This window comes from Oreochromis aureus, linkage group 17 (assembly GCF_013358895.1).
Source record: "Oreochromis aureus strain Israel breed Guangdong linkage group 17, ZZ_aureus, whole genome shotgun sequence".
NCBI classification, from domain to species: domain Eukaryota; kingdom Metazoa; phylum Chordata; class Actinopteri; order Cichliformes; family Cichlidae; genus Oreochromis; species Oreochromis aureus.
The window spans coordinates 13,698,754-13,723,607 of NC_052958.1; the positions used below are offsets into that span (position 1 = coordinate 13,698,754).

At 38.1% G+C, this 24,854-nt stretch overlaps 2 protein-coding genes across 4 annotated transcripts; both read left to right on the forward strand.

Moving 5' to 3' along the window:
• The first annotated feature begins 7,077 nt into the window (after positions 1-7,077).
• On the forward strand, positions 7,078-11,937 carry lum (lumican). Of its 2 annotated transcripts, none has more exons than XM_031757818.2 (3): positions 7,078-7,234; positions 8,103-8,984; positions 10,458-11,937. In XM_031757818.2, the coding sequence occupies exons 2-3, from the start codon at positions 8,111-8,113 to the stop codon at positions 10,610-10,612; spliced, it is 1,029 nt and encodes a 342-aa protein (XP_031613678.1). In that variant the 5' UTR covers positions 7,078-7,234; positions 8,103-8,110; the 3' UTR covers positions 10,613-11,937. The 2 variants fall into 2 exon arrangements, with proteins under 2 accessions (XP_031613678.1, XP_031613669.1); XM_031757809.2 differs by having other exon boundaries at positions 8,106-8,984.
• A 4,979-nt stretch (positions 11,938-16,916) lies between these two features.
• On the forward strand, positions 16,917-22,530 carry kera (keratocan). Of its 2 annotated transcripts, none has more exons than XM_039601475.1 (3): positions 16,917-17,164; positions 20,580-21,454; positions 21,591-22,530. In XM_039601475.1, exons 1-3 carry the CDS (start codon positions 17,154-17,156, stop codon positions 21,758-21,760), a joined length of 1,056 nt encoding a protein of 351 aa, XP_039457409.1. In that variant the 5' UTR covers positions 16,917-17,153; the 3' UTR covers positions 21,761-22,530. The 2 variants fall into 2 exon arrangements, with proteins under 2 accessions (XP_039457409.1, XP_031615354.1); XM_031759494.2 differs by lacking the exon at positions 16,917-17,164 and adding an exon at positions 19,490-19,529.
• Positions 22,531-24,854: the final 2,324 nt, after the last annotated feature.

Sequence of the window (24,854 nt, forward strand, 5' to 3'; positions counted from 1 at the left end):
ACAAATGCTGTGTAAGATCCATGTAGGATTCAAAGTAGTTAGGTGTCCATTAAGGCCTCCTTTTATTGCAAAGCTTTCAAAAAAGGTAATTTGCACAAAGCTAGCATATGTACCATTTGGAATTGCATGCTATTTTTGAGAGTTTGATGTCATGCAGCAAGTACTTTTAAAATCTAGATATACCAATATCTTGCTAAAAGACTAAGGCTAGAGCTATATCTTCATTGCAGAAAATCCAGCTTCATCCCCAGTTGGTCTGAGTGACTATAGCCAATCTATGATGCTACTGTTGTAGTGAATGTATTTATTTTTTATGTCTATTTCACATTTAATGTTAAACTAATGTGCTTGACCAGATGCCAAGTGAACCATCCCGAGTTCACTAAGGGAAAAAGAAGGAAAAAGGTTGCCCAGGTTGCAGTGAATGCTCTACTTTGCAAACAGCTAACTCAGATATTTTTTTCTCAAACTAAGTTGTCATCATTGAGCAATTTTTACAACTATCATGAAGAAATTAGCTTGATATGACAAATAGTATAATTATGAGAAAAACAGTCTTAAAAGTCAGCAAGAACATGTTTTATAGGAGCAAGTAAGCTGACTAGGGAAAATAACAAAGCAAGAGCATAATTTCAGGTTGGTCTCACTCTGGTTCATAAAACCACTGACAGGAACACAGCAAAGACAATGAGCAACCAAAGAAAAACACTTTTTCTAGTTACATTTCAAGAGTATTCTGTGATTTGTATGTCCATGTTTGGAAAGATGTCTTGTTCCCTTTTGTCATTTATCCGATTTTATCTGTAAACAAATCAAGTTCCTGTATTTCTGCCATTTTTACTGCATGCAAAAAATATCATAAACCTTAGCCGTATATAATTTAGCTTGAAATTAATTTCAAACACACTTAAAGAAAACCAACATTAGGACATGTGCTATGTTGAGCTTCAGGTTTTTGAAATGTGTGAATATTTCAATATATGATCGCTAAGGTGGAGTCCATCTTTGCTTTCCAGCCTCTGCCATTTGAAGCATCAGTATTAGAACTTTGTAACCAACATATTGACTGTTTTAAGCCAACAGTGACCAGAAAATAACTGACTCCATGCAATGAACTTATGATCTTGTTCCATTTGATATGGTGGCTTCAAAGATTGGGACCAGGTCTGTTCACAGCTTGACTTGAAGTCAACTTTGGTGCATCAAGACAGCAATGAAACGGGAATAAAATGCAATTACATGCACTTTGTTTGTGATAATACAGCCGTTAACTGCGACAAATGAGTAGCAATCCCATTCCTGTTACCGTCTACATACAGTACAAAGAAATTAACCTTGGGTGTTAACAATGAAGGTCAAGGAGAATTGCTTTGTCAGCCTAGTTACACATGTCCTCCAAGGCCTAGTATATTGTTGTGAAGTTTGAAGACGATCCATAAAAAACTGCAGGCAAGTTTTCCCATTTTGTGTGACCTGGACCTTTAACTCCACCCAATTGTCACCTAAATTAAATCAGCTTGAACTGTTATTGGGATCTTCCATCACACAAAATATGAAAATTATATCCTGAAAATTGTGGACACTAGACTGCTAACAAACAGACAGACAAAATAACAACCTGAACTGATTAGATACTCCCTTCCTTCAAGAGGAGAATAAATCACAATAATTGCTTACATTCATCTAGATTTGTAGATTTGATAGATACATTTCTCCTCCAATAGTAACATAGTTGCAGGATAGCAGTATAAAATGGCTCAGACACTCTGCAACTTCACATTTACATAGGAGTTCAATTCAATTTTATTTTTATATAACCACAACAACAACTGCCTCATGGCACTTTATATTGTAAGTTAGCTCAAGCACTTTGACAACAGTGGAAAGGAAAAACTCCCTTTTAACAGGACGAAACCTCCTTCATAAGCAGGCTCAGAGAGAGATGACCATCTGCTGTGGGAAGACAGGACAAAGACACAAAGACACATAACCAGAATATAGTTACAGTTAGCATCCAGCTGGTCAAGTCCCATTTTAAAAAGAAACATATCACAGATAAGCCTCACTTATCAGCACAGACTGACTCAGACTTATGATTGGCTGTAGAGCCAGAAATTGCTACTCTAGTGGTTCAGTCACAGTAGAGTAGGACAATAACATCCTTGCAACTAGAAAAATATACCAATGGTTTCTCAAGTGATTGCAATGAATTTTTTTCACATTTGTGAACTAGTAGTTGTTCCAGGGTTTAAAGTAGGATTTGTGAGGTAGGGGGACCCTAAGAGGTGTAGCTTATAGATCAGTCACAAGATCAGCTGACCTTTCCTCCTACTCCTGTGTTCACTGGTCTTTGAGGATTTAGCTGAGCTAAACTCATTAATATATAAGCACAAGCTGCACTTGTGCTAAGAGGTTAGAACCACTCATCATGAGCATTAATTTCATGTTCATTTTGGGCTTTTAATGATTTCTTTGAACTACTCTTTTTCCAGGTTGGAATGATAACACAGCATACTTTTGTAATGACTTAAAAAAAAATAAGAATAAGGTGCACAAGTTTGAAGTTTTTTTGGATGTTCTCTAATCCACATGGCATCAAAGGTATGCGTACAAACTGAGGCTATGTCATTTTGTAGTTAAATAACCATCCTGCTGCAACTATATCACTATTTGTGGAGGAATTTCTGAATTTCTGCTTCTGTTGGTTTCTACTGTGGGTACAAACCTGGTCCCCCTTTTCAAACCAGCCACTTCAAATGTAACAAGATCGCAAGTTCATTGCACAGAGTTGCAATAAATTTGGTTGTGCCATATTGTCCAACCATTGTTTTCCCTAGTGTGACTCTAACATAATGTGTGCTAGCCTTGTGACTGATACGTCACTACCACATGGGCGTAAAGTGCTCCTAGGCTTCTCAGTCAGTTTCACCCCTCTGCCATCATGATCAGAAGACCAAGATGGCAACCAGGAAAATGCTGCAATCAAAGCTTCACAATAGGACCTTACCAATTGGATGATGTCAGGTTGGTTATGGCCATCTTTTACATCTAAGTCTACCTTTGGGAACCAGTCTCAAGAGGCCAGCAGAGGTTTGTAACACTTCCATGTTACTTTCATTTTCATTTTACGCTTTGCCATTAACTGCATGCATTCAATTTTATATCTGCATCTGTTCTGTCAGACACACATGGGATGTATGAATATGTCATCCAGGTTAGAGTGATTCATTTTAAGCTTCAGCCTTTAGATTAATAAGTTGTTAGTCAATATATCAATATATAGTACTTTTGGAGGGAGTAGGGATAACAGTGGCTTTTCTGAAAGAAAAAGGAAAAAAAAACAAAAATAAAAAATACTTTGGCACAATCTTGTCACTCGAATTTGATGAAGAGAAACATTATATATGTGAGCCATATAGATAATATTTCATATAAAACAGTGTATTAATTGGAATGGTTACTTGAGAGTTACACAAGTTACAGTTAATAAACAAAGTATTAGGAAAACTGTGGTGACAGCCAGTGTCAGTCCTCTGGTCTAATGGAAAGGATAGGACAGCATAAGGTAGACATCAACACATTCAAAAAGAGACATAGTGACTAAGCAAAATGACTAAATGTCTGTTTTCCAGCCTCAACTAAAAGAACAGTCTGGAAAAACTTGAGTCTGAGTTCATACAAAACAGTTCCAATAACAGGGGTAAAAGTACAAACGCCTCGAGGAAATAAACATTTTGGGCAGCTTGTAGCAAATATGTCAACTGTGCTGAGACCACTGAAATAATATTTTTATTCAGTATATAACTTTGGAATATGCAAAGACAGTTGTTATTATCAAGAGGTTTTATTGTTTGTGCACATTAGACGGCTCCACTTTGCAGCAACAATGAATTAAATGTGAGGTGGGAGGAAAGTCACTCGTAATGAGGAAACCAGTGAGAGGTTTTTTTCCTATCTCAGCAGAACTCCTCAGCATTTAAAGATCATTGTCTAGGTTTTATGGCCCACAACTTCTACTAATTTGCTTTATTGTCTACAGCCACTGTTTCCAGTAACAGTAACAGTGTTTTTACCTGACGCCCGCCACACCAAACAGACGAAAGTCACCAGCTACTGAACATTAACTGAAGCTGAGCAGCTGCATGTCTACAGAGTAGTGGATATACATCTGTCACTTGGACACCACTTCTGGTCTGTGTCCACCTAAACACAAAAGATCAGTGCAGCTGTTCTCTGTAAAAATAGTACTCCATTTTGGTAATTTGTTATTGCTGATTCAGCAGAAAGGTTTCCTCGGAATTGGGTTCAAAATCCAGTTGTTGTTTTTTTTGTTTTTTCAAGGGAGTATGGGCCTGTAATACATAATGTGTGACAGATAAATCACAATAAAGCAGTTAATAGATTACTCTTCCAGCAGCACAGAGAGCATCAGCTAAAATATATTTTATGTAATACAGTAAAACAACACATGAACTTGAGTTCGTGTGTTTTTTTTTTAATCAATTCTCTGTTCTTTATAGATTTCTATCACCTGTTCCTCTGCTGTTGTCTCTGGTTCGAGTAGGCGATGCTCAGTTGATGATTTTTGTGTGAAGGATGAGTCAAACAACATAGCCTGATTTTATGAAGAAAGTTGATAACCACCATCTGGACATCTCTTATCTCTAGCTGGATTTTGAGGTTTTGCTATAACAGATAAGCCATTTGTGACTACTAAAAACATGGAGGCTCTAAAAGTAGCCCAAATTTACTGCAGGTTTTATGTAATAAAAGAAGACTAACTGGAACTCGAAAGCATCATTAGCTGTCATCTATGAATCATCTATGAAAAAGATAATCCAGACTCCTGAAAGACTCAGTTTTGTGAGTTATGTCTTTCTGAATGTAGACAGGTTCATTCAATTTGCCACGTGTTAAACTGGGTTGTTTTGTCTTAGTTTTGTTTACTGAGTGACCTATAGTAGGATTTTTAGCATTTTGGCATTTCAGTGAAAACTTAAGTACACCATTTGTGACTTTAATTAAGAGGGTATAACACAGCGCTGCAATCTTCTCTGCAGATGAATGTCCCAGTAAATTTCCCCTTGCAGTTCTCAGAGAAACTTCAAAAAAGCATCTTAGATTCTACTTGCCTTAGTCAGCATTTTAAATGTTGAATTTCATGAGTACAATTAGAAAGACTGAACAAGGATGGCTTTTTTTTGGAAGGTCTGCCAGGAGAAAGTTCTTGTCTCTATAATAAAAACATGGCAGCATGGTTTAGATTCACAAAATTGCATCTGGACAAACCACAAGACTTCTGGAACAGTGTCTTTTGAATAGACAAGACCAAAGTGGAGATATTTGGCCAAAATGCACAAACCACGTTGCAGTCATTGAGTCGAGCATTCTACTCTAGAGTCAAATGTCAGGCCATCTTTCCAAGAACTAAAGCTTGGTCCAAACTGGGTTATTCAACAGAACAGTGAACCCAAGCACAACAGCAAATGCACAACTGAAAGATTGAGAAAGAAGACACTGCAATGGCCCAGTCAAAGTCCAGACCTCAACCTAACTGAAGATCTGCAGTTGCATCTTAAGAGAGCTGTGCATAAATGAATGCCCGCAACCCTCAGTGGACTGAAGTAATGCCATAAAAAAAAAAGTGGGCCAAAATCCAATGTGAGAGACAAAAAACAAATTTTTTCACGTTATTGCTGCTAAAGGTGCTTCTGCAAGTTTTTGAATCATGAGGTGCGCTAAGGTTTTCACAGGACTGTACCCTGACTCTGACTGCTTGCAAAAAAGCGGTCCCACTGTAGGTGCAAAGGCATTGCAGGATGTTTTTAATAAATCACGTGGAGCGAGTGCCTAATCATAAGCGTAAAAAAATAACATCCAGTAAACATTCAGTTGGTCCCACATTCTAGGTCCCATCAAACCATTCAGTATGAGCTCCTTGGAGACACATGAGGACCTCTGCTTCTCCAAACTCTGCATAACTATTAATGCCTCATTGGCCTTTTAATTTCTTAAATTGCATGAAGTTTAAGAAACTGCATACAGTACTTTGCATTAATTGTAGAACCACATAGCTTTGTGAAAACCTTTGCATGTCATTATGTGTAGCGAGGATCCAACTGTTAAAAAGAACTGTTGTTAGAATTTAAAGATTGGAGTTTTCTCCATGAAATTTAAGAGGTGTGTCAAGGAAGGTGTTTATGATTTATATGCGAGTCGGGTAACAGGCTGCACTGCAACCAATTAAATCCAGGTGCCAATTCTTGGAATGCATTGATGGTATGATGGATGCCCACCAACAAATGAGAGAAACATTTGGCCCTTTACTCCCCTAAACCTCCCTATTCAGCTGCAGTATTTGGAGAAGTTATGGCCACCACAGGCCACATTCTTCTTTTGTCTTACTGTTTGTTTATAAATGAATATGACACAGAGATTCACTGTAAAAGAATGTGGGGAAGCAAAATAAAGGGTGCAAGAATGAAAAGTACAATAATTTACATCGTAGACATATGGGATCAATTGGATTTGCTTTGACCTGCTTCTTTGGTCAAAAACAGAGAAGAAATATTTACGTCAAGTGTTATGTAAGTCTGTTCTGGCTGTTTTTATCTTCTTGGTCAAATTTTCCAAAGCCTGATTCACAGCTCGAGGAGTACAGCTGAATTTATTCTTTTTCATGACCAGTGTCTGTGTTACGGGTCTGCCAGAGATTGTTTTCACATTTTTCCAGACATGGCTTCTCCTGCCCTTTGAATTTTTCCACACACAACCTACTAAAATTCAAGTTTGGTTTTGCTAGTGTGAACAAATGCAATGACATGGTTTGACTGTAATAGTGACAAGTAACAATAATAAGGGAAAACTACTTTTATTATCGTCGTATATGGTGCAATATTTCTGTTACTTGATGCACCTGCTCTTGGTTAGTTTACAAAACTTTTTGGATGATGCTCTTTCAGACATTCATACTGATGACATCTTCAATTTATCTGATGCCCTGACTCCAGTTATTTGAAGAAGCCTCCTATCAACCCCCCTTCGTCCCCTCGTCTCGTCTCCTCTCCTCCCCTTCCTATTCCCTCTCTGTGTCTCTCCATCTACCCCTCTCTCTCCTCCCCCTCTCTCCTTCTTTCTCTCTGTGTTTTTCTCCAGAGACTTCCAGTTTTTGAACACCAAACTCTTCTTACCTACTGGCCCTCCACCCCACACGCACACCGAGAGAGAAGCACAGGTAAGCTTGCGACTGAGGGCATGGATTTGTGATTTCCTGTTTGAGTATTCTTCCATATTTTTGGGATTACCAACTGTTACTACAAGGCTTTAGGGCACTGGCTGGTGCTGCAGCAGAGAAGGAAAAAAATACATGTGCACTAACAAGTAGAAGTAGGAGTTTGGTCATTTGCATTTGGGTGTGTGAGCCTTAGTTTTTTACTTGTTTACATATGTCTGCAATGCATTTTAAAGACTGTTTGACAGATTTTCGTGACTTTAGACTTTGGGAAATAATCTGCTGCTCTTGGATCCAGTGTCTGCATTTTTCATGGGTCTGGATTCAATTATTCTGGTTTTCCTTTGTCTGCAGACTTGAGTATGAAAAGCCATGATTCTAAATGAATATAGATTTTTGCATGCTTTTATATGTGTTAGAGTCATTAATTATGTAGCCAGAAAGCATGTATTTTTAAATGTTGAAAACGTAAAGCGTTCCTTCGAAGCACTTACATCTGCTTTTGTGTATTTGAACATCCACATTATGTTATTTCTTCAATTCCTGTTTTAAAAAAAACATCTATCATGTAGTTTGGCTTGTGCTGCAGCTATAATGATAGGATTCAAACAGATTATTCAATTAATCTAGCGCTCAGTGCTCTCCAAATTAGTAATGTCTTCCTTGACTGATCATATAATATGCTTTAATACACTGGGGAGTGGGTGTGGCATTCTCTTGGGTGGGTGAAGAGTTATCCTGACAAATCTTCAACTTCAAAGTATACATTTTATTCTTACTTTTTTTTATTCCTTTTTATATATTCAAATTTCCAATAATAACATTTTGATCTTATTTCCTACCTCCCCTTCCTTTCTGTCTATTGGATCAGCAGACACCATGTTGCCTCTGCGTGTACCCATCTTGGCTGTGCTGGTCACACTGTCCCTCTGCCAGTATTATGACTATGATTACCAACCTAACCCAGTGATGGGGCCATCAGCGCCCAACTGCAATCAAGAGTGCGATTGCCCGTTCCATTTCCCCAGCGCCATGTATTGTGACAGCCGCAAGCTCAAATTTGTTCCCATAGTTCCAACAGGGATCAAGTACCTGTACCTCCAGAACAATCTGATTGAGGAGATCAAGGCAGGAGTGTTTGATAATGTTACTGACACACTGCGCTGGCTGATAATTGACAATAACCAGATCACTAATGCTAAAATAGCAAAGGGCACAATTGACAAACTCACAGGCCTGGAGAAGTTGTTCATCAGCTTCAACAACCTTACAGAGCCAGTCATTCCTCCCTCAAAGTCCCTTGAGGAGCTGAGAATTATGAACAACAAGCTGTCCAAATTTCCTTCTGGACTCTTGACTGACAAGGAGAATTTGACCGCCATTCACCTTCAGCACAATGACCTAACCTCTGAAGCCATCTCAGGGGCTTTCAGAGGGCTAAAGAAGCTGCTGTCATTGGATGTAAGCCACAACAAGCTGAAGAAGCTCCCAGCTGGTGTTCCCAATTCACTGGTAATGCTCTATGCTGACTACAATGTCATTGAAAGTATTGGAGCAGGATACCTGAACAAGCTGCCCGCACTTCAGTACTTGAGAGTCTCACACAACAAGCTGGTGGACTCAGGGATCCCTGCTGGAGTGTTCAATGTGACATCACTGCTGGAGCTTGACCTCTCTTTCAACAAACTGCATTCTATCCCCGAGGTCAACGAGCAGTTGGAGCAACTCTACCTTCAGGCAAATGAAATCAACAGTGAGTGATCAGCATTTTAACATCACAGGATTCTAAATGTTTTGCCTTTTTTCTTAAAGGTGCCAATCGGAGTTTTTTAAGTTTTACAACAGCATCAAAGTTCGAGTTCCTGTGTTCTCAATGAAATATCTAAATATGAAACTAATACAGCCAAGCTTAATTGGTTAGTTAGGCCAGTTTTGTGCTAATTATACACACATGACTGGATAGCTCAAATGTGGGCGTGGCTTAGCAAATATAAAACCAAAGAGAGGTTCTAGGTTGAAGCCATTTAGTTTGTTCATAGGTATTGGCATTAGTATTTTCCAAAAGCAGAATAATTGATACAAAGTTCAGAACTTTCCAAACGATCCCTTTTAAATGTGGTCTAACCAGATGAAAGATTAATAGGCTAGCATGTCCAGTTCTCTGTGCCAGTCATGTGACACCCAACTATGCTAAACATCCATATTATTAGATCAGGAGGAAGGGGGTCATTTGAACTAGAATTCAGCCTCACTGTAAATTTAAATAACTTATTTTCAGCTGAAATCTGAAAACAAACAACGCAACAACATTGTGTAAAACAAAATGACATTAAGTAGGATGCTGGCTACAGCATGAGTGGTTTTACATGAAAAGAAGGGTTAGCCCATATTGTATTATACCGTGTATATTTATGTGACTTCTTCTAAACCTCTGTCAAAAAACATGGAGAAGTAGTTTACATTGCTAACACAGGGCAATGTTTTGTTTTGTTTTTACTTCACTTTATATTTAAAGCCATGGATATTTTAACATCATCATCATCATCATCATTATTATTAGTAGTAGTAGTAGTAGTAGTAGTAGTAAAAGTGTTATCCTTAGTAGTAGCAGCAGTGTGATTGCAAATGTACAATTCCAACTTTACAGCTTGTGCAAACAAGCAATGTAACGCAAATGTTCATCAAGGTTCTTTTAAACTACAGACTGCAGGCATATAAAGGATGGACATATGGCATCTCTGATTAGTTATTGACAGTTTTGAAGTCTTGAATCTCACGTTTTTAGTCATATCACTTCGGCTTTTTAAAACTGACATAGCCAAGTTTGGGGCTAATATGCTAGGGCTAGCACTAGCTTGTTAGTTATATATTTTGGGATGGCAACTTTAACTAGCTAAAAAAAAAGCTTAAATGTACTGAACATAAAAACTGAACAGTATTACACTGTTTTAAAGTATCTTATAACACAAATTAAGGGATGGATCTGAGTGACAAAGCAAAGGAAGTTAATGCACATATCAGCAACATGTCAGTTAAAACGTCGCTATACCCCGATGCATTCTCTGCTTTATCATCTATTTTTCTCTTGATATAGCCATAATTAAGAAAAAGAACATTCCCCTATGATGACAAAAAAAAAACAATTGAGGAAAATGAAGGGTCACTTTCTCAAAGACTTCAATACATCCCTATAGCTGTAACGATCTCCACTTTTTATCATTTGTAGAGTTTGACCTGTCAAGTTTCTGCAAGTTCATGGGACCCCTGAACTATTCACGTCTGAAGCATCTGCGTCTCGACGGAAACAACGTCACTCACAGCAGCATGCCACCTGACACTGCCAACTGCCTGCGCCAAGCTTCAGATATCATGTTCGAATAAGGACCAGCTCTTCTCTACCATCATGACAAAGCTCAGCCCATAACCTTCTGGATTCAAATGTCCTAATAATACGTCTTTCGTAGTACTGCCATGCCTTTGCATGTCCGACATAGGTACTATATAATCTGGGAAACATTGGCCAAGCTTTAGGACAAATCTATAGCTTAGCCAATGTGTGATACAAAAGAAGGCATGCATGTGCAATCAGATCAATAAATTCAACAGGCATTAAACAAATATTCCAAATAACTCATTGTCAATATTTCTAGATACCAACCAATACTAAATCATGAAGTTTAAAAAAATTTAAATGCACACAATATAAAAATAACCAAAAACTCCATGAGATGAATAATTATTATGCTTTGATTTTAACACACACTTTAAACATTCCAAACTTGTTTTTGAGCACGCTGAATAAAGACACAGTATAATGATACTGAGAGTTTTCCGATGTCTTAATTCAGCCCTAGTGTTCTCTTTTTCCTTGTCTTGTATGTTTCAGTGTCTAGCATGTATAATATAATCAGGGGGATTTTATTATTAATAATAATCCATTGCTGTGCAAAGGACCAGCACATAAGGACTGCATACTTGGATTTAATGTGTAGAGTAAGAAGAAAATGGGGGAGGGTGGGTGTAAAATAGCAGCTACATTGCAGTCGTGTTTTCATCAAAGCGGTTTTAGGGAATATATCATTGTTGTGAACTTGTCTGCCATTATATACTGCATACTTTAAACTGGTTTGAAACAAATTTTATGAAGTCCCAATGACTGACTTTTGTTTTTTTACTGAATAAACGATAATCGACTAAGAAATGTCTGTTTTCTCCTAATAACTAACTAGTTCTTCAAAGGATTAGAATTCTGTTCAGAATAAATTGCTATTAAAGCTGATTTGCTTTTCTGTTTAGTTGTACCTTGAAATGATAGAATGATGTATTCTAGAAATTGTGTTAGATTGTTTCTGTATACTAACTAAAGCCTAACTATTTGCTGTCATTCACATTACTAATTTGTATACAACATTTTCTTTACTTGCATGCACCCTTTGGTGCCACTCTTTGATAATAAACTACAGCTTTTGCAGTTAAGGTGCTTTCATTACTATGTTGTTGTTGGTGTTTAATACTGATAAATGTTTCTTACCAGCATTACATAAAAAATGGCACCAATTTCATGTTGATTGAATGGTGTATCTATTTTATTAGGTTACTACATCTGTCTAGAATTTTCTTTCCTTTTTTCATGACTTCTTTTGACACCTTTGACTCAGTAACTGTTCATGGATTCATTGTAAGAAAATTAAACACAGTTGAACGAACTATGTTTGAACATATTTGCATGATATCGTTGGTAAGCCTGCCTATATTTAAGCCTATAAATAACTTACAAGTCTTACTTAGTATAAATGTAAAGAATTGAGTTATCTAATCTGATATCCTGTATTTGGGACTTATTTCCTAGAAATTCTGGGGGTGTATCCCAGCAGCAAGGGCAAAAGGGGGGTACTTGAACTGATTCCCAGTTTGTTGCAGGGCTAATACAGGAAGACAGATAATCATTCATACCCACATTCAAGCCTATTGGCAGGTTAGTCTAAATTTCAATTTTGTAACACTTGTAAAAAAATGTATGAGCTTTATAGGAATCTTTATAAGTAAGTACATGACCACTATTGAGTTATGGAACTGCAAAATGAGTGGAAGAATTAAGAAGGACTAATGAAATGAACTCTTAAATAACATCTTATAACATTTCTATTATAGTTAGAAGACTATTTATTCACTGAGGCCTGCTAGTGTTCTTTAAACATACTATTTACAATCAACCTTCTTCAAAGCACAGTGCATAGTGGGCTTCAACGTCATCTTGTTCCAGCAGGTTTGTCTCTAGCCTTTAATTTAAAGGAGCTGCACAGAAAACCTATCGTGGACATTTCTATTCAGCTGTGCAAAACAGCTGTGCTGGTCCACGAGGTATGCAGGGTTTGCAGGGTTTTGGTTGATAAATCAGCTTAAGTAGAAATGATTTTTGCTGTAAATCTACCCTCACAGCTGTCTCAAATACAAACCACAAGTGGCTGAAGATTTCAAAATGATTGTTTTTACAGTAAAGGTTTCTTGTGGTCCTTCAAAACAAAAAGGGGGGACTCAACACTCTTACTTACCTTACTGTTCAGTAAGGTCTATTTTTAACTTTCTATTTTGCTGTCAACTGTGATAAACATGAATATTATTATCATTGTTATTGTTATTATTATTGTTATTGTTATTATTATTATTACACACCCTCTGCAAAGAAACTTTAGGGAACAAAACAGGCATCACGTTTTATGTTCATCTTAAGAATGATGTGCTTTCAGACTAACAGTGACTCAGAGTCTGAGAAATGTGGGCTTAATGGTATGAAGGAGGAAAAAAACATAAAACCCGCACATTCCTTTCCAGAGAGGTACTATCCATTTAAACATGCTGACTGAATGTTAATATAAAGTAGATGTGTTTGGAAAGTTGTATGCTTTCTTTTCCTTCACAAGAAAATGTATCATTATTAAATATGAGATTACATATACAGTCATGTGATAAAAACTGGACTTTATTCAGTCCTGTGAAAAATTAAGTCCAACCCATTATACAGTAGCTTGTAGTACCCCCTTTTGTAGCAAAGACTTGGAGCAATCCTTTTCTCTAAGACTTTATCAGTCTCTCACATTTGTCATGGAGGAATTTTAGCCCACTCTCTTTACAATGTGGCTTCAGTTCATTGGTTTGTGGGCATTTGTTTATGCATAGAGGTTTGTTGGCATGCGCAGTTCTCTCATGGTCCCACCACAACATTTCCATCATACTGAGGTCCGGAATTCGACTGGGCCATTGCAACACCTTGATTATTTTCTTTTTCAGCCATTAGGTTGTGCATTTTCTGCTCTGCTTTGCATCATTGTCTTGTTGCATGACACAGTTTTGGCCTAGATTGAGCACGTTTGACTGTAGAATACTTCGGTATACAGAGGAGCAATGACTGCAAGGTGACCAGGTACTGTGGCTGTTGAACAAGTCCATCATCACCCCTCCACTTTCATCCCTGATATTGTTGCATGGGATGTTTGTGCTGATATCCTGTGTTTGGTTTTTGTCAGGCATAGAGCAAATATGGCCACTCTGGTCTGGTGTGTCCAAAAGACATTGTTCCAGAGGTCTTGTGGTTTGTTCAGATTCAACTTTGCAAACCCAAGCTGTGCTGCCATGCTCTTTTTAGAGAAAATGGTCTTTTTTTTTCTGGTAACCCTTCCAAACATACTCATTCAGTCTTTTTCCTTGTGCTGTCATGAACTTTAACATTTTGCTAACTGACGCCTGTAGAATCAGAAATATAGCTCTTGGGTTTTTTGCAGTTTTTTTAGATACTGCATGGTCTGACCTTGGGGTGAATTTGCTCAGATGCCCAGTACTGTGAGGTTGTGGCATTGTATTAACACAATTCAATGCTCCATACCATCAAACTGACAAAGCCTCTGTGGTCATTTAGGTGATCACACTTTTAATTAATCAAATGCATTTAATTAGCTGCTACTTACCATCTTAATTTCCCAGGAAGCAGTAAGGGTGTGCCTGTAGAGACCTTCTTTTTCACATGAATATATGAGATGTTTTCAAGGCGTCAAAGACACAGCTACAAAGTATACTTATTAACATCTTTACTTTGTATCTAATTCAAACTGTGGCTTTAATAAAAATGGAACCTTAATTCCTCAATTACTTAATTGCATATTGTGTTTGTATATTCTTCCCACCATGAGGTTAAACTGCAGATCTTAAATGGACCAAATGGTGCCTATATCGCCAGAATACTGATCCTCAGCAAAGGCTGGTCAGAAGCTAAAATGCCCGATTTGATTTTCATTATCTGTTCCTGTTTTAGAAATTAAAAAAGATTGTTTATAAATCTCTGCAATATTTTATTCAATTAAATTCAATTTCATTTATATAGCGCCAAATCACAACAACAGTCGCCTCAAGGCGCTTTATATTGTAAGGTAGACCGTACAATAATACATACAGAGAAAAACCCAACAATCATATGAGACCCTATGAGCAAGCACTTTGGCAACAGTGGGAAGGAAAAACTCCCTTTTAACAGGAAGAAAGCTCCAGCAGAACAAGGCTCAGGGAGGGACGGCCATCTGCCATCTTATCTCATTTTATCTGAGAATATATACAGTTTACAGCCATATTTTGTTTTTGCAAACAATACCTATGTGAATAATAATTTAAATTCATTAATTTTAATTTTAATTTAGATTTAGTCAGATTTTAAGTTTGCATGTACAAAATTAACTAATTAAGTCATTTTTCACTCTAACTGCACATTCTGTTCATATGAGATAATTAACATGGCAACTATTACAGCTGCCAAATATCATTCTGAACATGTTGTCAGACTTACATTACCTGTAAGCCTGAGGTTTGGCTGTTTTTTTTTTTTTTTAGCCTTGCTTGAGTCTTAAGCAGCTGTAGATAATTTCACAGTGATTAACTCTCTCATCTATAATGTATATAATGCACACACCTCATTATCAATGGGTACCATTGCATCGTGCATAATAAATTAGTAACACGGATACTAACTTTAGGTATGTACTTAACATTCACTTATTACAACTTACACAGGATCACCAGCGCCTTTGCAAGCTTTACACGAACTGTAACAACACTGCTAATCCTGGCTGATAAGCACCATATGCGCTGGAACAACGTCTTTCTTGGTGCATTAGTCTAGGTTTTCTTATTAGATCAGACACCATTTAAAGAGAGTAGGTTAGTTGATTATACGTGGCTTTTATAGCTATTATGTAAACTGATTCCAGATGTCCCATTTGACTCATGCTAGGCTCTTATAATTCAATCCTGCTGTAAACGTCAGTTTGACCCAATTATGAAAAGTTATCTGTGTGTCATTGGACGCTGGAAATACACCACTTCCACTTCCCAATGTCATCCAGTGTGTTTTAGCTGTTTTTGCTCAGGTAAACCTGATACAAGTCTGGAGGTAAAAGAATTAGCTGTCGCCTCACCGCTACCACCATGTAACATGTTTACTTTAACAGCTTTTTCACATCTCTTATGTTTTTATACAATCATATCCCAAGTGTAAGACAATTTCCTCCTTTTCCTCCTGTGCCGCCCTTATTTAAATCTTGGGTAGAGCTCCTGCTGCCTATGTCTAGACAATAAAGTCTTTTATAAAACCTTAAGCCTAATATCTTCCTGCTTGTGATGGCAGGTGAAAGTATAATCAGGTGTTGTAGCCTGGCGACCCAGTTTCAAAGATCATCCTTCAGTCCAGACTGTCTCCAGCTGTTCTTTTTGTTTATCTCTATTTTTATTCATAAACTGTGTCAATCCACAATCACCCCGGTTTTTGTAAGTTCCACTAAGCTTACACACTATAGTTCTCTTAAAACTGTTGAATTTTTTTTTCACCTTTTGCCATTTAATAGGAATAAATATAACAAAGTAACAGACCTTTTCATGGAAAGCCCAGTATTGCAAAAAAAAGAAGCCCAGCTAGAACTGCAAAAACAAAATGAGTTGAAATGTGCACACCTTTTGTTTGATTGAAGTCTTTATGCTTAGTTTGGATAAATATTTGCCAACATCACAGTGAAAAAGTACAAATGCTTGCATTAGAACAATAAATTGATGTCTATTATGTCACATTTACTAAAATTACAGTTTTCCCTGCAATGTCTTTCTACTTCGAGTCGTTAACTTTAATTGCGGTTTGAGACAAAAGGAAAATCTTTGTCTTCTGGAGTTGTTTTTGCAGTGAAACAGTGTAAATTATTCTCTTGTACAATCTAGGTGAGTAGAATCGCTAAGTGTAATTAAGTTATTTTTTTAGATAGTGCCAACAGTTGCATCACTGTGCTTTATAATGAACATCCTATAATATCCTATAATAATACAGAAAAAAATGTGTGTGCTTGTATGAGCAATGTAGGAGAAACAAAAAACAAGACTTTTCCTGTGAAAAGCTGGGTGTAAGGTATCTTCTAACCTCACCTTACACCCTAGAAAATGTACCCCAAGGCATTTGAGCTGAAATGAGCCATAACTAATCATGTGTCCATCCCCCAGAGTTATGAGTAAAGAGCAAAACATCCATTTAAAGGTAGGGTGACATCAGCTTAACCGTCAATCGTTCAAGCATGACTTCATGTTCTATAAAAAAAGAAAAAAAAATGGGGGAAAGACAAAAAGATGCAGAAAAAAAAAACTGCTGGGCTGGCAAAAAGTAGGCAACACAGACTTCTGAAGGGACATCCCAGCTCGCACACAATCGTCCTCCCACCAACAACACACGCTCCATCTTCTCGGTTCCACCGGTGACCAAGGTGCAGCCTTGGGGGAATCAGAACAATAACAATACAAGAAACAGGGCTAGGCTGGGCTTTTGCTTCAGACCACTGAGACTGCAGACAATCATCAAAGCTAATCATTGGAGGAGCACAAGATCCAAAACTCACCTGGCTGCATGAAAAGCAGGTAAAGATGATTTTGGCTTTCATTTACAATGAGTCTGTTTGAGAGAAGTGGAGGAAGGAGTTCAGAGAATTTGCAGATATCTGATGAGATTGCTCTTTATCTTTGATATGGCTTCACTTTACTAACCTCTATTTAAAAACCTGCACTTAATATCTCTTCATATAATCATGATTGAGCTGGGCACTTTTTTAACCAATTTAAAGCCATTTTACTAACACACTCACACCTAGAAATGACTGAACCGCAAAGAAACAACAGTGGTTCTTTTCAAGTTTCCAAATAAACATCTTGAAAGTCGCATTTACTGTCAAACCTGCTTTTTTCAAGTAACAATTACCCATAAAAACTTTTTTTTTTTCCTTTGTGGACACAAAAAGTCATGCCAACTCTTCCAAATATTTCAAAGTCATGAAGAGGATTTCAACAAATGGAAGCAATCATGCAAAACTCATACATTGCAAATAGAAGCCATTGTGTAATTAACATAGCTGGCTCTGACACAAAGCCCCTGGCAGGAAATTAGCATTATCATATTCGCCTGCATATGTTTCCCCTTAGTCTGTCAGGCAGATATTACCCAACATTTGTTTTTAGTAAATACAGTTTCCACTTTGCAGATCTATGAAGACATGACTCATTAAAAACTAAAAAAAATAACACTAGACGGCCTCTTAACCTTTTAATACAGATAGTATTTCTGAGACCTTAATGTGTTTGGCTTCTCTCTCTTTGGGGGATCCTGTAAAATAGCATATTTGTGTGTAAAATTATTGAATCAAATTGACTTTATCCCCATGTTGCTCATTGGTCATAGTAAAGTAGCACAGTAAAAGCATATTTAGAGTACAACATTAACAGACTATGTTGGATGTAAATCAATTTCAATGTCTGCAATGTGTGCAAAGATTAGTCAGACAGAAATGCATGGTGTTGAATTGGACAAATTGGACAGCTCAACATGCCATTATATGTCTTTTATCACAAGTAAAGGAGCTGCTTTTGGCTAACCCAGTAGGACAGTAAAGGCACTGCTAACATGCCCTTTCAACTATAGTAGATAGCAACTTGTCTTTTATGCATAATTCCTCCGAATGTGCTTGGGACCAATGTCTGGATGTTTAACTGATCGTAGAGGATCACAAACATGTGTTAAGGAATAATCACTGAGCACAGGTGCACATTGGCAAACACCGGAGGAGCTCTAATGGGTTTGCATGGCTGATCATGGATGAGCGTTGCTCCTATCCTCACAAGTGAGCTGGGATTATCCTGTTGTATTCAAGGCTCTGCCGTCACTGCCAGAATTGAGCACAGTCTTATACTCGCATGTTGAAAGGTCACCAATTCTGATGTAAGCAAGCTTCAGCAAAACATTTTGCAAGGCCAGCCTGCAGTAGAATCTCCTCAGCTTAAGTATGACTTCCCTGCCATAACCCCTCATGTCTTCCGGCAAGGTTTTGTACTTAAGCAGAGTGCGTCAGCTTTGTGCTTGATGCTTTAGCAGTAACGTCGAACAACGTGCCTCCCCTCTTAATAATGTCAAATTTGCTCAGGAAAATCCTCATGTTTTAAAATTCAACTGAATTGTGGCATTTTCTATGAGTATCACCTTTTGTTCCTTCTCTATGGTAATTTCAAAGAATTGTCCAATTCCTGCAGGTTTTTTAGATAATGCTCTCCTCCTGCCAGTATTTTTGATTAAATTATGGATATTTCTATCTTAATAAAAGAGCATTATACTTCCCTGAAGTCTTATACTACTTGAATTATTCAGAATAAGTTAAACTGAGTTTTATATCCCCAAGCAATTCCCTCCCATATTCATTTTTTCTGCCATCTGTGCAGACAGGGTTGACAACTGTTGACTTTCTATACTTATTTTAAACATTGATATGGAGATGATCATCTGTACATGACAAATATACTGAGCTGTATTTGTGTGTACGTTTTGTTTATCCCACTAATCGCATTCACATAGTGGACAACAGATGAATAAAATTAGCACAAAAGGTTGATTAAGGACTCTTAGGTACTTTCAAGTGGCGTTAAATCAATTATACCACCAATGGTTTTACATGTGGAAGTCAGCAAACTAAGAACAGGTATATTTGCATTAACGCTTCTAAGTGTGCCATGGCTCAGGCACTGAAAAGACTTAGGACAGTACACATCTATTAAGGATTATGACCATTGATCCTGGGAGACTCTAACTGGCCAAGAGAAGCTTTAACGTCATCCTGAGTGACAGGCTTGCACACCCTGAATGAAAAAGCCAGTGGTACAAATAGAGGGACGTAAAAGCCATCCTCATCATTTGAGACCACACTTGATAGGACACCACAAAAGGAAACTTTACGGGCTAAAGGTAAGATGGACTGGACTGCAAGGCAAAGACATTTATACTGTCTGAATTATATGGTTGGTGGTTGGTACTCGTTAATCTTGCAGCTTTGGTAACTGGGTTTAAACTTTATAAAAGCATGAATTACATTGCTGCCAATGCACTAAGTATTCTACTCCAAAGCTAATTGACAAAGCTTTGGCTTTTCTACAGTGAAAAATGAGGGGCACATCTCTGAGCAGAGGTTATCCGCCTTTGTCTTTGAAGTGTGGCCATCTATGGAAAGCTACCCGAAATGAGTTCCAGACAAACATGGAGTGCATCAAGAATTTAAACAAGCACCAGATGGTAGCTGAGAGGAATCAAGTTGTGGCTTAGAAGATGAGTGGATAGAAGATGGCAAAGCTGACTTTGGATTTTTGTTTGTTCTTGTTTTCGTTTATTTTTCACTTCTTACTTGCAGAGCTTTCAATCTATTGCTTTTCTGCAACATCACACCTTTAATCTTCCTTTACCCCTGTCAGGGGTTAGCACCATTTGCATTTGCCATGTTTAGGTGAATACGTTTTTATCTGCATGCATCACTGCATCAGATGTGCAGACTGAAGCTGGCATGCACTGACACCTTTGCACCTGAGCTTCTAGACTGGCCTAATGCAATTAACGTTGACCTGGATTTGCTTCCGGTGTTTTGAGATTTGCATGTAATTGGAAGGCAAGTAAACCCCCGGATGAGTGGACTACTTCTCAGCTGGCTGCTTGCCTTCGTAAATGAATTAATGATAGAGTAGGTGGTGGGGACTAATTTGGGATGTATTTCGAATTTGCAAACACTTATTACACTAATTCAAATGTATTTGATGATAGCCATGATTTATATATTCTACCTGTTATTGGACATATTGCATCAAACATCTTACAAAGACTGTTGCTAGTAAAGGGGGTCAGAAGTTACTGCATACTTAAGGCAGTGTGGAATAACTGCTCAACATTTTTTAAAGGAAAAGGAAAACGTTTGTCTGTGGGGCTTCCTGACTGTAATACTCTCTTCTTTTTAAAACATTTCTAACACAGGCTGAACGCCAAAATGGAACTTCTACTGAAGCTTCTCAGCATCTGGTGCCTGGTTGGGCTAACTGTCAGCCAGGACATGCCTTACGAGGAATATATTGCCCAGATTCAAGCCTGCCCTAAAGAGTGCCGCTGCCCACCGAACTTCCCTCGTGCTGTCTACTGTGACAATAAAAACTTGAAGAATATCCCTAAAATCCCTCCATACACATGGTACCTCTATCTACAGAGCAATATGATCGAAGTGCTGTCAGCAGATGCCTTGCAGAATGCCACCCAGCTGCGTTGGCTTAACCTTAACCGCAATAAAATCACTAGTGAAGGCGTGGAAGAAGGTGTCCTCGGTGCAATGACTCACCTGGTGCACCTGTACATGGACGATAACCTCTTGTCTTCAGTGCCATCACAATTGCCAGCCAGCCTGGAGCATTTACGTCTGTCTCGCAATCGAATCTCCAAGATCCCTGCAGGTGTCTTCATCGGCCTGGACAAACTTACTCTTCTGGACCTCCAGGGGAACAAGCTGATGGATGACGCTGTGACCGAAGTCAGCCTAAAGGGTTTGAACAACCTGGTACAGATCAATCTAGCCAAGAACCAGCTGAGTACCATGCCTCTTGGGCTACCACCTTCCACCACCCAGCTTTTCCTTGATGGCAACAACATTGAGAAGATCCCACCTGGCTACTTCAAAGGTTTGCCCAAAGTGGCATTTCTGAGGCTCAACCACAACAAGCTTGCTAGCAGTGGGGTCCCCAAAAATGTGTTTAACATCTCCAGCATTTTGGACTTGCAGCTGTCCCACAACCAGCTGACTGATGTTCCTCTCATTCCCTCAGGCCTTGAGCATCTTCACCTTGACCACAATAAGATCAAAAGTAAGCCTAAGTGTATTTTTTCTGATTAATCAGAAATTAATTTAAGCTGGAGTTACTTAAAGGAAAGTTCGTTAGATTTTTTTATTTGGAATCTATCCATTCTTATTACATTAACTCCCTTTTTTTTTATTTACAGCTGTAAGCGGCTCAGGTGTCTGTCCCGTGTCTGTCGAAGATCTGGGTGATTCACTTAATGAAAGTGCTCCTCGACTTCGCTACCTCCGACTGGACGGCAATGAAATTCAACCACCAATTCCCCGAGATGTCATCACGTGTTTCCGTCTCCTTAGGTCTATTGTCATCTAAACAGAAAAACGAACATTGTTTCTTAGGCCGATTCTTATTTTCCACAAATGATGACTTGACCTTGAAGTTGATTTGGTAAATGAGAATTGTGAAGCCATACATATTTGCATGTTTGTAAAGTATCTGACATTAGTTGGCATGAACTTATTGTATTGTTGTGACTTGGAAACAACTTTTTTAGTTAAGTCTGAATAAGATCTAAAAGACACTACTGATGGGTTAGAAGCTTTAATTGCGGCTATTGACCGCTAGCTGTGCCTTATGCAGGTGTAAACAGCTGCATGAACACTTCTGAACCAAAATGTACTGCAGTTTAGCATAACTGTACATGAATAGGAGGACAATATGTATTTATGGCATGTAAAAAGCTTGGCGACTAATTGTCATTATGCGATATTGAACAGAAGCTAAAGCTTCTAAATGCAAAGTCAAAATACAACTTTTATTTTTTTTTTCTATGACTACTTTATATCTTTGGGCTTGAAGCCAAATAACTGGTCTTGTGTTCTTATAGGTGTGTGGTCTTGCTTTTCTTCAGAAAATTACTCTATTCTAGAAATTTTCATATTTACTGTAGGTAATTTATTTTTATTTAATACTGGGGGAATAAAAGTGGAATCCTGTGAATATTCCCGGCCAACAGTCCTTAATGTTTTGTACACAACAATGTGAGAACTGTTTTTATAAAAAAAAATACCAAGACACTTTTTAATTTTGGTCACTTCTTTTTCTGAATAATTTGAGATAAGATGTCATTTGAATTGTCTTCAATTTAAATAAAACTTCTAAGAACAACCTTCTATCCTGGTGTTCTGTTTAACATAATAGATCAAGCACTTTGGATTACTATAACACTGAAACAGTAATAATAATATATCCGTGCAATGGTTTTCATTAGAAAGTAAATGTATTGTATTATCAACCCAGATAACAGACACATTTGTACCACAGGACTAGCAAATGTTGTGTGGGCCAGACATGACCCAGATGTCACAACACATTTGATATGTAACCCATATAAGGTGGACTTGTTGTTGAAAGAGACTCAATAGTCAGCACTATCAGTCAAGGACTGTGGCATTATTAAATTACAGATGTGAGCCACATTTAGGCCAAATATATTTTATTTGGGTAGCGTATGTGGTGATTAAAACATAAAATAATTCAAGGGACTTGTGATCAATGAGTAAAAATAATAAAAGAACCAACCTTAGGAATCATTATACTTTGCTAAACAAACAGTTTAGGAACTTTGATTAGTATTTATAACCTTCAGAGGAGCCACATCCAATGTCAGATACTGATGTGCAATTTGCAAAAATACAGTTATAGATTTTGCAGTTTGTATTTATTTTAATTTATTAGCATGTAGGTCACAGACTAGATAGGGCTATGTAAAGAGTAGGCTCCTAAATATGTTAGCATACTAACAGTGACAGTATTAAAGACGGACATACCAGATAATCTGAAGTCCAGTTTTGCATCCTTTAACATTTCTGCTGTCGCCACCTTGATTGCAAGAAACCAAAAGTGGCTGAAGAGACAAGTATAACCGTGAGACCACTTTGCTTATTGGCTAATAGCTAATAACCTGAAAGAGAAGCCTTTTTGCAATCAAAAGTATAGCCATGTGGTAGCCTCCAGAAAGGATGCAGGTTTAAATCACTTCAACAATGGCTTTGTTTTTTGGACCAGGAAGCTATGTGGAAGTGAGGCAGGAAGTAGCGAGTTCCACAGCAGAAAATTCTGACACCCCCCAAGTCAGTGTTACAACTCGGAAAGTTGGGGCAGCCACACCAGACAAGCTAAAATTGCAGTGCATTGACCAGGTTCTACTCAAGAACGTGATGTATGATTCATGAATCGCTATTTTCTTGCTTTTTCTACTTTGCAACTAGAATTTGCTCTACTTTGGAGTGACATCTGCATAAGCTCAAGTCAGTTAGCTAATTCAGCAATATTTCAAACACTGTTGCAATAGCTAAGATATATATGGAAAGAATGACTCATCTAATTTGAATAAAGTAATATTTAAAAATTGTCAGTTGCTTGTAAATGTGACTAAAACAGCTAGCTAATAGCATTTTTAAAAGAACACGTATGAATTATGGCTAGCAGCTAAAATTGCCCACTCACATCCTGGGCCATCTGACCTCAGGAATTCACATGACAAGGTGGGGCCAGGTTTCACAATGAGCTCACCCGAAACCCTGGCTGATTAGGTCCCACACCCGCTTTCACACCTTGGCGCATGTGATTAGAGGATCACCAGGGGGTCCTTTGTCCCTCCTTGGGGGGAAACTCCCACTGGGTTTAAATCTGGGACTCTCGGCCATTTGACCTTAGAACTGAAGAAGCTTCTCGGATGAGAGGTGAAACGTCTTCAAGCAACTCAAAGAAGTCCAGACGCTTTTCTTTGCAAACTCCTTTGACCACTGACATAAATGTTCTGACAGGAGACCAACTTCAACACTTTTTAAGGTACTGTCCCATGCTCCCTGTGTCATAAATCATTGTCTCAGGTATGATATTTTGGGTAAAAGTTCATTGTGTTCTTTCCTCTAAAGAGTGCTTGGCAGAACAAAAGCTGTAGATATAAATCCCAGCATATATGGCAGGTTAGAGGTTTGCCTGTCATTCATCATAAGGTCTAGAGCTACCTCCTGAGGGAGAAGTGGACAGGTTCAGACAAAACCATGGCCAAATAATGCTAACTTGCTCTCTGTGTTTGCATGTCTGTAGAATCCCCTTAAATCCACATCAGGAATCACTTGCCTTTGGGGTCTGAACCCTGATCAGAATATTTTCCATCAGTTAAGACATCAATAGTTCTCCTACAACTAAAATCAGGCTTGTAGTTAAAGCAGACCACTGAGCAGCTGATGGTGCAAAGAGAAATTTGCTTCAACCCAAAAGGAGGACAGAGGCCTTCCTTAAATCAGGGACTTCCTCTCAGCACTATGCTAACAGGGGCTTCTTACAGAGGTCCCATTGTGTATAAGGTCCCCGTGGATCCCCCTCATACATGAAAGCAACACATGCCAGAGTTTCACCTGAGGAAAACACAGGGAAATATTTCAATCTGACTGAGCCA